Here is a 17200-nt window from a genome sequence, read left to right on the forward strand (position 1 = left end):
TGCTGGAATTGCTGGAAGAAAATTTAATTCCACTCCAATCTTAGTTCTGTTTTTCTCCCCAAACACTGTTATGGTCTGTGAAGTCTTTCTGAAAGGTCTTATCAGAGTCCCCACCTTGGACAGAAGGAGTCCTCCAATTGCTTTTTTTGTCAAGACCTGTGCAAAAGCAGTTATATATTAATTTGCCCTTGTGTCAGGTTCGATCAAAAATGTACACCAGTAAGTTGACCAAATTACAGTAAGTGGCGTTGGTGTCAGAGACTTAACGCACGATTAGACAGACAAGGATTATCTGGGGCTGCAGGGCCCTTTTTTAAACTGTTTTTAACGACACAGCCTGGGTCGTATGAGGCTAGCTCCACGCATCCGATGGAGCACCGTTCTGCCTGTCTTACCCTCTGAAGCCTCCTCCCTCTGAGAACTCATTGTTCTCTGTTCTTGCACAAGATCTGGACGGTGTGTGTGATGTCAGTGATTTTGAATGCAAAAAGTGCATGCTCTTGTTCGTTTGTGTGGTAACATGTATGATTGTGTGTGCGTGCGTGCGTGCGTGCGTGCGTGCGTGCGTGCGTGCGTGCGTGCGTGCGTGCGTGCGTGCGTGCGTGCGTGCGTGCGTGCGTGCGTGCGTGCGTGTGTGTGTTTGTGTGTGCCTACAAGTTTGGGTGTGCAGGTTTTATGAAGCTCTAGATAGATTACATCACAACTACAAGCAGACTAGCAGGCCCAGTGTATTCTCCCCACACTACATACCTGACACAGTACAGTACAGTACATAGCAGCTCCCGGATGGGTTATTGAGTAACACAAACTGCGGGTGTAAATCTTCCACCGCAGGCGAAATCGTGGAGTGACACTAATGAATCTGTGCAATGCCTCGCAGGATTGCATTTTTCCCTTCAAAATAAATGTGGACACAGATATACAGTCATATAGTTATATAGCTCCCCTGTGTATCATTTGGAAAGAAATGCGCGCAAGCTCACATTAATTCTCTCTCTCTCTCTCCTACTCTCAAACACAGCCGTACAAACGCACTGATATGGATGGCTTCTACACACTCGAGCAGCCTTTGTGCCTGAAATGGTGGTCCCCAGATTTTGTGTAATGGTAGTTATTCCCCCTCACTCTGTCTCTCTCTCTCTCTCTCTCTCTCTCTCTCTCTCTCTCTCTCTCTCTCTCTCTCTCTCTCTCTCTCCCTCCCTCCCTACCCCTCTCCCTCGCTCTCTCTCTCTCTCTCTCTCTCTCTCTCTCTCTCTCTCTCTCTCTCTCTCTCTCTCTCTCCCTCCTGCCCTCTCCCTCCCAACCCCTCTCCTTCTCGCTTTCTCTCTCCCTCTCTCTCTCCCTCCCTACCCCTCTCTCTCTCTCTCTCTCCCTCTCTCTCCCTCCCTCGCTCTCGCTCCATCTATCTCTCTCTCTCTCTCTCTCTCTCTCTCTCTCTCTCTCTCTCTCTCTCTCTCTCATGCATGAAGAGTGAGCAGCAGTGTGTGAGAGCCCAGGCTTAGTGAAGATTGAAAAGATTGAATTTTCCTGATTCACAACCTCCCCCTCTCGAGAGCTGTCACTCCATTCATCTCTTACGGCTACGGGCGTGAATCCAAATCAAATGTTCCTTTTGTTTCTCGTAGGTGCAAGCCTCGGGGGTGACGGACGGGACACGGCAATGCATCTGCAGAGGAAAGGGGGAACGGCTGGCGGCGACCGCAGCAGCAGCAGCGGCAGCAGCGGCAGCAGCAGCAGCACACGCCATCGTTACAGGCTGCAGGCAGCCGCCGCGAAAGCACCGAGGGCTTCTCTCTTGTCTCCCGTCACACCGAGTGCATCTTGATCACGGCCCACGGCCCACGCTGGGAACAGGCCGAGCAAGACCCCGCAGCGTTCAAACACTCAATACCTGTGACCCCATTGAAACGTTAAACCGCAATAACACCATCACACCCCTCACACCTCGCAGATCCAGGAAACATATTCATATATTCCAGACGCTTTTGGCTGCTGTGCTTTACTTTGTAGAGTGTGTTTTAATGAGTTGCGGCCCCGCGATGCAGTGTCTGCCTGTGATACCCGTCCAATTACGGCAGGGTTTTGCGATGGGTTCTTCTGACTGGCTTCAAGTGTTTTTCTTCCCCTATGGTTGCTCATTTGCACATTACATCGCACTTGAGGCAAAAACAACATCTTGTGAGCCGTTTGTATTTGGACCGTGACATTTACACACTGATGAAAACAATTAGGCCAGCGGTAGGATCACCCACGCAGCCAATAACAACAGACTGGGCGTGCTCTTCATAATAATTACAGCGTGTTGAGATTGGTATGCCTCATGCTAGTACAGCATCCCACCGATCCAACAGGGGACCAAGGACCAAGGTGAGCCCACACAGGCATCCACACAAACATACACACTCACAAACATTAGCAAGCACATACACACACGCAAACAGAAAAACTTCCAAACAAACACTCACCAAGGGATGAAGACGTAGAAGACTCCCAGAAGATCCAAACATGGTCATGGTTTTGATAAAGTTGACATGGGCCCAAGCCGTCAGAATGTTTACTAGCTACATCGACAAACCGTAAATTGGGATAAAAGTGCTCAATTGCCAAATAGTTAAACAAACATGAATAATTTAACCATTAAAGGCATGAGGAGCAGATAAAAGCGACAGGTTAAAGGTGAACAAGCCAAGCCAATGCTGAACTTCACTGAACCACCACTGATGTGTAATGTTCTCTGTCAAGGTCACGGTTCACATTGCTCAAACTCAATTCGAGAGGCCACACACTTATGCTTCATATGCCGGTTTCCAAGCCGAGCACAGAAACACTGAGGCTTCCCTGTGATCTACTTGTAATGAGCATGCTTTGAGGGCAAGCAATGCACTTCATACATTGGATGACCCAGGTTCTCTTAAAGAAGGGAAAAGCCGTTTGTGTTCTGTGACACTGTACTTTTCTTTTAATGTAATTTTTAATAAAGATTAATTGTCTGTGCATTGCCACTTGTGGCTGATCTTGAAAAGATGCTTGCAGTGCCTGTGGTTCATGCATAAATTCTGTTGTTTCTACCGTTACTGATGTTTTCATGGTGTCATGCAGTGGTTAATGAAGATTCCCTCTCAGGGGATTAACAAAGTGATCCATCACTTCATGGTCTAGGCGGCCTTACTGGCAGGAATTATATTGGTCACATACCAGGTAGCACCTTTATGAATACATTAGGATGGCCTCATGAACTGCAACCATAATCCATTGGGAACTGGTGGATGCTGTACACCAGTCCAAAACACCAGTAGAAAATACCATTGATTGTTTTTTAAACCGAAACGTTCCAACAGTGTCAGTATTCCTTGAGGAAGGTAAACTCCTATTATATATGATATTAGATATGAGATAAGGGGGTAAGCAGGAGTATCCCAAACACATTGAGACCATAATAACCTTCTAATTCATCTGCTGGTTCCACGCTCTCACAATCCACAACAAGAAGCGCCTCCCCAGGATGCTGTGAACAGCTGCACCAAAATCAGAAGCCCCCCCCTCCCTCCCCACCTCCCTCTCCCGTCTTTGACCTCCTGGCATGATCAGCTAAGTCCCCGGATTGCCCACTCCATCCTACAGGACCCCGCCCATGTCCTACACAGGGCATTGGAACGGCTGCCCTCTGGGAGACATCTGCGTCGGATGACTTCCCTTTGGTCCCCCCCCCCCCCCCCCCGTGGGACCAAATGGAGGAAGGCAATCTTTATGTATGAAGCTGTCTCCCCCCCCATCCTCCCTTTCCTTTCCCCAGACCTGTACACCGGATTTCCATTGAAACACATAATTGTGATGAAAATTCTGCAATCACACAACAGCTTCCATGAAAAGAAGTTAAACATCCTAATTAGAGTTTTGTCATGTACTATGCATATTATTTGGTAGAGCTTTTCTGATGAGAAAATAACCAGCAGGTATTGTTGTTGTATAACAAGGAATGTGCCGTTTTGGTTGAATGATTCATTTGTTGTAAACAGAAGGCACATAATTCAAAATTCAGAAGGCATATTAGAGCATTCTTCAGCATGCCCCACTGATTGTATTAATCAGTCCAGCCAGTAGCATGAGCCAGGACACACACACACACACACACACACACACACACACACACACACACACACACACACACACACACACACACACACACACACACGCACACACACACACACACACACACACACACACGCGCACACACACACACACACACACACACACACACACACACACACACGCACACACACACACACACCACACACACACGCGCACACACACACACACACACACACACACACACACACACACACACACACACACACGCACAAACTCACAAACACACACACACACACACACACACACACACACACACGCACAAACTCACAAACACACACAAATGCACCCCATTTACATCACATCCACCCCCCCCTAGGCCTGCCGTTTTCTCATTACGTGACACATCACAGCACAGGAAGAACACGTCAAATCACAACCAATCACACATCTCATCAACCGATTCAATACCACACCTGCCATGCATCACTACGTGGGTGTTTGTGGTCACATAAGAACCAGGAACATACTACTCTAGCCGAGTTGCACGTAGGGGTATAAAGGAATTGGTTGGGATGAGATCAGACCCTTGACTATCAAAGGGGGTTGACGATTGGAATGCAATTTTCCAATGAGATTTTTCCAATGCGTTTGTGTGCATTTGTCTTATCTCCCAGGTACAACGCAAAGAAAAATAAACTGGAATGCACATTGATGCACACATGCGCCCCGATACACACAGCGAGGCACGTTGGAACGGATGCATTTGCATGGGAGGGTTGGGTTGGTTCTTCATCACCCTCGTCATCACCTCATCTATTCATCCTGGCGCTCTCTCTGCCGCGACAAGGCTCTCAGCTCCGTGCCATAAATACGTGTCTCGTGAACCACTGACTCAGAAAACCACTGCACGTATATTTTCCTAACGTCGTAATTACCCTGAATAAACAGGGGAATAAAAGAATGAACGGAGGACACGGGGGTTTATTGGAAATTGATAGACCTTAAGCTGTTGACCTAGAGGGGGGCTAGAGGACATTTCCCTGGCCGCCTTATTGCTATGATATATGGTTCAGAGGGGGCGTGGCTTGATTCCCAGAGGGCGTGACGGCTGGAATGGCAGCACTGGGTGTTATCTGGAGACCTCTGTGCACCCAGGAGAGGTAACGCCTGGCCCTGTAGACTCCCAGGTGGAGATGACTTGTTTACGGCTCCCCTAGGAAACTGGGACCGTGTCGGAAGAATGCTTGCAGGCAAACACAAGAGGGGAATTTCCGATGCTAATCCCAAGCACATAATCTATCCTCTTTACATATCCTATTTATATTTAAATACCCATTGATCTCTTTGGTCCAACTTATTTTCTGGTCACGGTCATGGGAGGGTCAGAGGTGGGGGTGAAGCCTTTTCCAGCAGAATAAAGAAGTAGGAAAGATGCTAGACTGGAAGGTTGAGTCCATCGCAGAGTCCAACCATTCATCCTGGGCATCGGCTCCATGGAAATCAAATCGGAATTTACAAATCAGAATGCACAGAGGGAATATGCATACACCCTGAACAGAAGGGGATCAAATACCGGGATTAAACTCTCAATCCCCTTTCCGGACGACGAAGCCAGAGCACCAAAGCCGCCCGCCTTGTACGAATCAAGACCACGACGGCCAGACGGTGCACCTGCATCCTTCCGCGAGGCATCTGGCCGCCCCGGCGCAGCATGGTGGCCGTTGATAACCCAAGGGGCCTGTGAAGTGTCTGGAGGAGGAGAGAGTGCTAAGCTATTCTTAGCCCATGTTGGCAGTGGCCTCCGGTTCACCGGTCCGGGTCCAACACCTACCTCCGACCTGGTTCATTATGCATGAAGCCGCTCAGAACTCTCCAAACCCCCCCCCCCCCCCCCCCCCCCCCGCCCCCCTGCAACCGTCACTTCATCTCCCGCTGACGTTACATCAGAGGATGGAAAAATAATGAGGCTTCCCCCATTTAACCGCATTTCTCCTTCCGAGGGGAACTCAGCTGAGTAATTAGGTACAAGCCATTTGCGGTAATGTGGAGACTGGGTTGCAAGCTCATTTCCTGGCCTGCTTCAATGTATGTAGGTATTAGGAGTAATTCGTGTTTCGGCAGGCGAGGGATCACAGAGGAGCTGGCGCAGGTGGAAGTGTTTAAGCGGTGACCTTGCCGATGGATCCGTCTTGAGATTCTGCCACTTTTGACTCCCAGTATCAGAATGTCTGCCAATTGTCTGATGGGTTGGCATTTGTTTTTAGTAGTATACTTTAGTATTTATGATGTAGCACAGTTCATTTGTTTCATCTTTAAATCAAATAGCTTTCGCCTACATATAACATAAATACACACATCTGGACTCAGTACAATGCCTTTTGTCCAAAGGTTTTTGATAATACCAGGTAAATATGGGGCCATGTCAGAAAACCTCAAGAGGTCAGTGGAAAATGCCTAACCCAAATGCCATGTATTTGGAAAGGGCTCCAGGGATGAAAGCAAAGGAAGAAAGGCATCTGAGAGAGGCCCTCTTTAATAGGCAGAACTTTAAAGAGAAACGAAAGCACATGCATGGGGGACACATGATGAATATGAAATATGGCGGAGAAATACCAAGCATCTGGGATACTTGGCTCTCATGTCCCTGAGAGAATGCCATAGTTCAAGCCACTGGCTTGCCTAAGCCGTTGGTGCCCCCTCTTCCCCACGTGCCGTCGGTGCCTGCTAGATCCAATGACGATGCTTTCCAAGGAAAGCATCGTCACTGAGCTACCGCCAGTGAGCGTGTGAGTCGGTGTACAGTGGGGGCACTAAAGCAAACACATGCTCTGGGCCGTGTGTGCTCATAGGGTGGGTTGATACAGCCCTCCGAGGAAGGCCAAAGCCACAACACTGTTTCAGATTGGGCCTTTGAAGCATTTTGGTTCCGTTAAGGGCCTCTCCATTGATGTGGCAAGTCAATTTGACCATCGTGAAAGGTACCGCTAACAAGTGCCGACGCCAGAGGAAAATAAAAAAGAAATAAAACGAAACAGGCACATGAGAGAGTCCAGTGAGGTGAAATAATCGGGCAGAGCTCTAAAGAAAACCGACCAATCGTGAAATGCCCAACCTTTAAACCAGGGAGATGGCTGGAGACCGTATTAGCAAAGACGTCTACACGAGCAGCCCGATATCATCGAGAACACAGTTGCACTCTCTGGGGTCGGCATCGTGGCCGACCACGATGCCACAATTGAAAACCAATCCCGTGTTCAGGTTCTCCCGAGATTCAGTGGTCCTAGAAGTCCTTGCTTCTAATATCATGAGCTTAATCTCATTCAAATATGTCTGGCTAAAAAAGGTCTCACTTCCACTTTGATTAAAAGACATTCATAATGTTCCTTCTTGTTTCCATCATGGGCCAGGTGGAGCTAATCTCAGCGACCACGGGCACAAATTAGCCAGCAGTTCATTGGCTAAGGTACAATGAGCCAGTGAACTTCAATCTGAGAAGATTTAAGTCTCCTTTATTCCATGGCGAGGCCTTTGTGGCAACCGGCACAGTTTTTCTGATATCTGCTATCTCCCTCTTTTTATCCCTCCTAGCCACACATAGAATATGGGGTTCCACACACAAAGGAATATGATGCACTACCAGAAGCCTTGAATAGTCTTACTGTGTCGTTGTTTCTATTCTTCTGAAGGATTCTCTCTCTCCCTCCCTGTCTCTCTCTATCTCCCTGTCACTCGCTCTCTCTCGCTCTCTCTTCTCTCTCTATCTCACTGTCGCGCTTTCTCTCTCTATCTCTCTCTTTCTTTCTCCATCTCTCTCTCCTTGTCTCTCTCTCTCACTCCCTGTCTCTCTCACTCTCTCGCTCCCTGTCTCTCTCGCTCTCTCTCTCTCTCGCTGTATGTTTCTGTATCTCTCTCTCTCTGTCTCTCTGTCTCTCTGTCTCTCTCTCCATAACTCTTCTTCTCATTCATCTACCGCTAAGGAGTGGAAATGCGAGCCGTAATCACGATGCGTCATCGCGATGAAAGAAAAAAAACTGATTAATTACGGAATACTGAATGAATAACAATACCAGCGTCCATGAAGTTATTTTAATCAAAAGGGTTGGGGGACCCTGGATATCTCCAGCAGACGATGCTAGGCCCCCAACGCTTCATGTTGCGTGCACAGAAATAAAAGCAGCCATTCCTCTATTGCGGCATTGTCTCACTGCTCTCGATGCATTCACTCTAATCAAAAAACACCCAATGGGCAGGGAAAGAAAAGGGTGGGCCGTCTTCATCCCTCACCCACAGAGGAGGAGAGACCAACGGGACGGGAGGGGTAGCTCTCAGGGGAAGGACGAAGCAGTTGGAGGAGAAGAGGAGGAGGTGGCAGCGAAGGTATAGGAGGAAGAGGAGGAAGAGGAGGACGAGTAGGAGGCTGACAAAGTGTGCTTTTTCAGGCGGCCATTACGGCGGTAATTCAGAGATGGCGGAGCTCAGGCACTGGGCTGTGAGCCGGGGGGGTGGTGGAGGGATGGTGTGGGTAGGATCAGGGCCTCCATTAGGACAGAAATGAGCCTCCAAATGGACTAAGAGAGGGAGCCCGGTGAATAGGTCTCGGCTGAGTAGGGGGGCCGCGGCATGGCAGTTAAACTCAATGGAACCGAACCACTCCTAGCCGGGAAAAGAGCTAGGGAAAGAGCCAACTATTTGCCGCTGCAAGCATCTCCTTACCCCTTTGACTGGCGTGGCAATCCTGAAGGGTGGAAGACATTCCACTGATTACCAGTGGAGATGCATATAGAAAGAAAATAGAGTGGAATATTCACAGCCACTCGGAGGAGTTCTAATCTTCCCCGGATAATGGTAGGCAGCAACCCCTCACGACACATCTCAGGTGAGAGGAGGTGAACGTTAAGCACATTCTACCGTATCGACAGTTCATTCAGCCGCCTGCTTGCCTTAGCGCGCGATGCTAGGCCCCCATACGGTGTATTAATACCCAATCCCTTTAGTGCATTCTCCTCTACACAATCCATAGGTTTCTGGGTCAATCCTCCTGAGAGGGAATTTTATAACATGGTTTTAGTCAAGCGGTGATTAAGTCGCATGGGGGTTCCATGGGGAACGGTGCCGGTGCGATGGGGCTGCTGGGGTTGAGAGCAGGGCTCTCCTATCTGTTATCCAGGGTTATGATAAAGGGTCGGGACGGAGGAGTAAATGGTAAAAGGTAATGAGGAAAAGGGAAAGACCAGGGCTGGGGATTAGGAGGCAGTGATCATGATGGATACCTCACTCTGAGAGGGATGCGCTGTACATGATATTCCCTTTGCTGATTGCTTTTGGCTAACTGGGAGAAGCCGAGGGAAACGGACAGCGAGATGGAGATAGAGGAAGTAAATCTGTTTCTGGCAGTCGGCGTGGGGGGGGGGGGGGGGTCCTTTAGAATTTATTGGCCAAGATTTGTATTGTAAGCATATGGTCCAAGCATCATGGGAAAGCCGAACAGTTATTTTGCAGATCACAGAAATTGTCCATATCAAATGTGTTTTCAATTCCTCATCCATCAAGAGCCATTGACACAAATGTTTATTTATTTTTGTTGCATGTACCCACTACTGGGCGTAGCAATATGAATACATAATCATTCCATTCAATTTCACGCCTAAAAATACACTGTAGTGACATGTCATGGCTGCCACTGCAGACAAAGATGCAAGGCATCTACGTGTCACACGGAGATCCCTTTTTTTGACACACTATCAAAGTGTCTCTGTTTAACACGCTTGTTGATGTGTTCAAATCATTCGATGTTGAATTCAATTTTTCCAAATCACATCAGATTGGTCATTGCATGATAATTTGTTCAAGCATTAACATCAGTATCAACATGTGTCGGGAATAGAATAGAATAGAATAGAATAGAATAGAGTAACAAAGGCCAGCTTACTGATGTGTACAGATGGCCCTCCCCGTTCATGGCGATGTATAACCCTGACTTCACGGACTGGATGGCGACGACGCGGAGACCCACAGGAATGAGGTTGAACAGAGCTGGAAGACACACACACACAAACACACTCGTGTAAGTATCATTTGCAAAAAGAATATACCGGCATACATTTTAATCCACACACACACACACACACACACACACACACACACACACACACACACACACACACACACACACATAAAGAGCAGATACTATTATGCCACATTTGTAGAGGGAGTCATTTTAAACCACAAATTAAACACATGAAATACGTCTATTTGTTAATATGCCCCAAAGACCACCAGGACTAGCTGTTTCTCTGAGGTAATATGTGGGGATAAAGTGCTGCGCGGCTAGTAAACGTGAGTAGCCTGGCATAACCGAGCTTCGAGTGTCCTGCAAAGCAGTTGTAATTGGGGACTCCATCGGTGCGATGCAGATTTAATGGCCCTTTTGTTGCTGCCGCAAAATCCTCAGGCCTGTCGGCTAATGGCTTCTGGTTACACTGGTAAAGACCAGCACAGGTGATGAGAGCGCCTGTGTGTGTGTGTGTGTGTGTGTGTGTGTGTGTGTGTGTGTGTGTGTGTGTGTGTGTGTGTGTGTGTGTGTGAGTGTGCGTGTTTTTATGTGTGTGTGTGTGTGTGTGCGTGTGTGTGTATATGCCTGTGTGTGTTACCTACCTATTAGTTAAACCCTGCCGACCCTATAAGGTAATTGGTAGCGATGGATCAGATTCTACTTGTTAGGGGAAACCATATTTGCGTTTGACTGGAATGGTAACGTTCAGTGAGCAGCAGTTGTTGTCAGCGGCACCTCCTTTTAAGGATGAGAAGAAACAGCGTGGGGAGACATAGTATTTGTGGCTACAGTGTTGTATTGTTTGGACACTTGTTTTTTAATCAGCCTATCAGATGTGACACGTGTCACTGCTCCTTGTGGTGAAGAATGAAAGTGTCAAGCTTGCTTTCGCACTTGCCACTGAAATAGAATCAAGAGGCTAGCCTTGAGCGTAACCAAGAAATGGGGCAGAACAGCCCCGCTAATAGGCCAACTGTTTTCTGATCTATTTTCCTTCTCAGTGGAATTGGCAAATAAACATACTCTGTCTTTGCATAGCCTGACAAACAGCTGAGAGAGAGAGACGGAGGGATAGGGTTGGAATCTGACACGTTTCCGAATATTTGGCAAATAAAAGTCCCTGTGGATATGTCCTTATCAACAGGAGGTGACAAAGAATATGAATATAAAAAATGGTGTCAGGCTACTCACAGGAATTGCTGCTGTCATCTTTGGTCCCATCAAGAGATCCATCGGGGTTCATTTGCAAGTAGTATCCCTGCCTGCAATATAACCTGGTTACTATACCCTTGAGCTGGGGATCTAGAGGAGAGAGAGACACAGAGGGAGACAAGGAGAGAGACAAGGAGAGAGACAAGGGGAGAGTTTGGGTTTGAGGTAATGGAGGGAGGAGGGTGTGAAGGAAGTAGATTAGTAAACCGTTCAAAAACACTGAGCAATAATTTAAACAAGAACAACTCTTGGCAATGTAACACATTCAATGTGAGATGTTTTTGTTTTGCTTCGCAGTTAAACGCATAAAAAAAAAAACACTGCGTTCATAACGCCTGGTGAGGCAAACCAAATCGTATGAACAATAAGCGGCGCTCCGTGTCTGAGATAGGGCATCCAATTATAGACGTATTCATCTGAAGCAGTCGGGCTCCCATAACGAACCCAACAGCACCCTCTCTGGGTGCTCTGCGTGGGATGGAGAGCTGCCAGGCCCTGGGACTTTCTGCCAGCCCCTGGGACATCCTGCCAGCCCAGCGGCCAGATTAGCTCCGTATTCAAATGAATCAGAGAGGAGCTTCACAGACACCAAAATTAAAAAAAATACTAAGCAGAAATATGGCTGACCGTCATAACCGGTGTTATTGTCATTCAGTTGCGACAAGAAGCACCAGGCTACAGACGGGGAGAGCCAGAGAGATGGAGCGAGGTGGAGGGGGAGGGGGAGGGGGAGATAGAGAGACAGAAAGACAAATGAAAGGTTAGATGTTTAGCCGTGGTTAAAAGAGATGAATAGTGATGCGAAACAGCAGGGGGATTTCAATAAGGCAGGAATTCAGTGGGTGTGAAATGTCTTCTGAGTTTTATACCAGGGAAAATATTGCCTACACTCGGATTATTAATACGATGGTGCGGTATTTATCTGTGTGTGTGTGCTTGTGTGTGTGTGTGTGTGTGTGTGTGTGTGTGTGTGTGTGTGTGTGTGTGTGTGTGTGTGTGTGTGTGTGTGTGTGTGTGTGTGTGTGTGTGTGTGTGTGTGTGTGTGTGAGTGTGTGTGTGTGTGTGTGTGCTGTCACTTCATGCTTTCATCGCAATGGTAGCCATCACCTCAGATTAAGTTCTAATAAAGTCCAGAGGGTATATCTGATCACCTTCACCTTCCTGCTTTCACTGTGGTGTAGGGATGTGTGTGTGTCTGTGTCTGTGTGTGTGTGTGTGTGTGTGTGTGTGTGTGTGTGTGTGTGTGTGTGTGTCTGTGTGCGTTTGTGTGTGTGTGTGTCTGTGTGCGTGCGTGCGTGTGCGTGTGTGTGTGTGTGTGTGTGTGTGTGTGTGTGTGTGTGTGTGTCTGTGTGTGTGTCTGTGTGCGTGCGTGCGTGCGCGCGCGCGTGTGTGTGTGTGTGTGTGTGTGTGTGTGTGTGTGTGTGTGTGTGTGTGTGTGTGTGAGAGAGAGAGAGAGAGAGGTGTGTGATAGATAGTGAGATAGACAGAGAGAATGACGGCGAGAGAGAGAGAATGGGAGAGAGGAGAGATGTAGGAGTGAGGGAGTTGTTTGCGTGGACCTACACAGCAGTCTGGTTGAGATGGGCGTGCGAGAGTGCGTTGACATGGAAGAGAGATAGCCACAGAGGACTCAGGCAGTCTTCCGAGAGCCGAGAGACAGACGGTTGATGCGCCTTCATGGATTGGTTTATTTAGTGTGTTAACTTCCCTGAATATTTATGTCGGGTGATGACCTCAGCAGCCCTTTCAGAGAACATCTCCATGCGGTAGGTGGGAAACACCCTCCAGACCATCATAAGCCTGCTTCTCCATGGTACCTTTGGTTAGTTATGATCTCAACTTCAGCGTGTGTCTACTGTGTTATAGCAGAAGTTCTGGGGGAAGACGGCACAGACCCTGGGCTGGAAACCAGGAACTGCAAGGGGCATTTCTGCTTCATTATCGAGATATTCTTCAGAAGAGAACAAATTTGCGTGCGTGGAGGAATCTTCAGAAGGGGATTTTAATAAGTGTATTCCCACAGAGGCCAGTCGAAAAACGGTGTTAGTTTGAAACCTTCACAGTCACTTTTTTACAGTTTACTACTGCAACGGTTTACAGTTTACTATTTTATGTTCGCTAATTACACGCTAAAAGATCCAGCAACCCGATAGATCGAAACAAACCTGCTCTGCAAAGCCAGCTTTGATCTCTACTGTCATCATACTTAGAAGATCAAGCTAACATCAAATTCGATTTTTGAGATTACGTAAGTCGCATTAAGTGGTGCTCCAGTACTTCCAATTGCATTTTCCAATCAAACCCAGGGCATTCATTCATTCATCAAAAGAGGAAGGGAGAAAGACGTTCTTCCGTTCTGGCGTAGGAAATACCTTAACCAGTGGCCTTTACTTTGTGTGTCACCTACATAGACAGGTTCTGTTTGTGATGAACCAAATTGATCCTTTCATCTGTGAACACAGCGTGGAAATGCCAGCCTTCCTTGTGCTGTCAGCTGCCTGGCCCAAGGCTGCTCTACTCTTCCACTCACACGCAGTATCAGTCACATAATCAATGCTGCTCCCAGTCAAGCTCACCTGTTTGATGGGCATTTGTGTGCGTGTGAATGTGTGTGTGTTTGTTTGTGTGTGTGAGTGTGGGTGTGGGAGGGAATGTGCGATTGTGTACACAGTACTTTGTTTTGAAATTTTGATGTGCGCATGTGTCGCATACAAATGTGTGTTTATGCCAGTGTGTATGTTTGTGTGTGTGTGTGTTTGTGTGTGTTTGTGTCTGCCTGTTCGTTTGTTCGCGTGTGTGCGTGTGCATATGTGTGTGTGTGTGTGTGTGTGTGTGTGTGTGTATTAATTCCCAGCCCAGTGGCCTGTGAAGGCCGGTATGGGGAGAATATGATGGAGCTGACACTTCAAAGGGAGGCTTCTCAGGGCATTGTGGACCGAGCCGGACGGAGGAAGACCAGGAATGCAAATGGATCGATGCATTTATCATATCGGAGCAAACCTCACCTCGCTCTCTCTCTCCCTCCATCTCGCTCTCTCCCCCTTTCTTCCGCTCTTCGCTCCCCGTTTTCCTCTCTTCCCTGCCTGCCCCTCACACCATCTCTTTCCCTCTTTGCAAACCCCATAATTAATAAAGTATGCGTGTACAGATCTCCAACACACACACCCACACGCAAAGGCACTCCCACGCACACATGCCTTTTCACATGGGTTTTTAATGAGTACACAATACCCCTGTGTATTCGCAAAAGTGGGGAGAAACACACTCCAATGGCTGTGCGTGACCGATGAATTACGCTGATCAGAGGCAGTTACCCGATCTGAGGAGGGGACATTGATCTTGAGGACAGTGAAGCGAGGGGGTAATCTGTTACAATTATAGGGAAATAAAAGCGGAATGTTTAGGAGGCAAATGTTTGTGTGTGTGTGTGTCTGTGTTTGTGTGCGTGTATTTGTTTGTGTGTTGTCATGAGTCTTAATGTTTCAGTTTGTGCAGAAAGAGAGGGAGAGAGAGAAATATATATATATATATATATAAAAAGAGAGAGAGAGAGAGAGAGAGAGAGAGAGAGAGAGAGAGAAACAGAGAGAGAGAGAAACAGAGAGAGAGAGAGAGACATAGTGCATGTGTGTGTGTGCGTGTTTGCATGGAGGTGAACTTGGCTGGTCCGTCGTACCATAAATCATGTGATGCTGGCGTCCCCAGGGGGAGAGAGCAGCCAGCACATTGTAGCTCACACGGAAGCAGGATTCCCCTTTCCACCACCTCATGAACCACTGTTCGCCCCCAGTGCAGGGGGAACCTATATACACGCTCCATGCACTCTCCAGCATAGCAGCAGAGAAACAGCTGCCTTCTGATTGGTGCAAAGAGAAATCGCTATCTATAGCAAAACAGGTTATTAGCATAGTTGAGTTCAACATTGATTGCTGCATGGGAATATATTGCATTTTAATCCAGTGAAGTGGATTTTCCAAGCCTGATCATATTTTGTGTGTTTCTCAGACTTAATGGTGGGGATCCATTGTTTGGTTACTCTAACGTTCCATGTGAGTCACGTGTTTGCAAAAAGAAAAGGAGGATTAGTCATTGCCGGAGCCTGGCTCATCAAGGTGTCACCCCGAGTCTGAATTAAGTGTGGGGACACCAGGCGAGAGACAGGCGATGTCCAGGGAGGGAAAAGGACTATAGGAGGGAGAGGAGGTTGGGGCCAGGGGGGGGGGGGGGGGGGGGGGCAGACCAGTATTTAGTTGTTGTTCTTTTGGTTTGTTGGGTGGGGGTGACACAGCACTTTTGTTCTTTGGTGGCAGGCTAGCAGGAAGTGGATGGCTAACGTGCCCACCCCAGCCGACGGCCCACCACGATGCCTCCTCGGACTAAAAGCGCTCCCTTTTAGAACGGACGTCATCTTCTTCAAGCCCTGCGCACAACCCCTTTCCTTCAAGGCAGAGGGTGGCGTTGCTTCTATTCACACACAAAATATCTTTTTAAAAGCCTGACAGTGATTCTCAAGGTGGTTTGGCGGCGTGCCATCCGTTGGAAGGAGTTCCCTTTCAGGGAAGAAAACCACACAAACAAGCTCTTCGGAACACGTCCAGACCTCCAGTCTAGCTCTACAGCAGGCTACTTCAGTCACAAGGCTTTCCTGTCTCTCCTTATCCCCCTCCCTTTCCATATGCCACCCGCATATTCATGTTATCTTATTCCCTCATTCATTCATCCGTCGCCTCCACTAACTTTCGCTTGACTACGGATGTGAATTAGCATTTTCTGCTAATCAAACCCCGGCCTGTTTACATCTCCAATTTTTCTTTCTGATGTTCAGTGGCGTGAATCTGTCCCTATTTAATACGCAAATAAACAGATGAATGATGGTCTGCCTTTCCGTCTGGATATCTGCACATCTTTGTGTCTCTCTGTCTGTCTGGGTGCCCGTCCCTCTCTCTCTGTCTGTCTGTCTGTCTGTCTGTCTGAGTGTCTGTCTGTCTGTCTGTCTGTCTGTCTGTCTGTCTGTCTGTCTGTCTGTCTGTCTGTCTGTCTGTCTGTCTGTCTGTCTGTCTGTCTGTCTGTCTGTCTGTCCTCTCATTGGACAAGTCCCCGGCAACCGACGTGTTTCCTGTGTTTTAGGTGTGAAGAACATCCTGCGTAGAAGAGGATGGTAAGATGGTTTGCATAAAACATACGCACAAACGCACACCCGCACAGTCACATTTCCTCTCGAAGACACCCACGCACACACACAGACACAGACACAGACGCACCGAAGCAGCTGTGGGCTGCCTTCAGCTCTGCCCCTCTTGACCCACTTTGGATGTTTCTGGAATAAGGGTTTTTCCAGCCCGCATAAGAAAAACCCGCCTGTGATGCCCCGCCCACTCCTCCCCTTTTCCGTTGTCATGGAAAAAAGGGTTGAAACGGGCATACTGCCAGCACACCGCCCTCCTCCCCCTTGTCCCCATTCTCCAACCGTTTTCACCACCAACACCCCCCAGCACCCATACTTTCTGTTCTTCCTCTTCCCTCCCTCGCCTTCTCTTTCACTCCCAGGAGAAGCAGAGGCAATCCGGGGAAACACGACAGGCTGGTCTAACCCGGACAGGTCTGAAAGCCCCCGCTGGCCCCAGCCACTGCTGCTGCTGCTGCTGCTGCTGCTGCTGCATCTGCTGCTGGTGTCGGTGGTGCTGTCGTTTGGCCGCCCTTCTGTTGGTGTCATTCATGGCAAGACAGGAGTGGTTATGAGCGGAGTGGCTGCGATCACCCAATCTAATCTAGTCTAATGTAATGTAATGCAATCGGACGATCTGTCCACATTGTGCAGCCAGAGTTCAGCAGAGAACTGGGCAGGGA

General features: G+C 48.2%; 1 protein-coding gene across 2 annotated transcripts in view; it reads right to left on the bottom strand.

The window, feature by feature from the left end:
- Window positions 1-17200, bottom strand: part of fgf14 (fibroblast growth factor 14) — a 75036-nt gene that overhangs the window by 4938 nt on the left and 52898 nt on the right. For both annotated transcript variants that reach the window (XM_060039460.1, XM_060039462.1), the window contains exons 2-3: window positions 11333-11443; window positions 10019-10122 (exon numbers count right to left, since the gene is read on the bottom strand). In XM_060039460.1, the coding sequence (XP_059895443.1) occupies window positions 10019-10122; window positions 11333-11443 (215 nt within the window). The remainder of the gene's footprint in view (window positions 1-10018; window positions 10123-11332; window positions 11444-17200) is intronic.

Source organism: Gadus macrocephalus, chromosome 20 (assembly GCF_031168955.1).
Source record: "Gadus macrocephalus chromosome 20, ASM3116895v1".
NCBI classification, from domain to species: domain Eukaryota; kingdom Metazoa; phylum Chordata; class Actinopteri; order Gadiformes; family Gadidae; genus Gadus; species Gadus macrocephalus.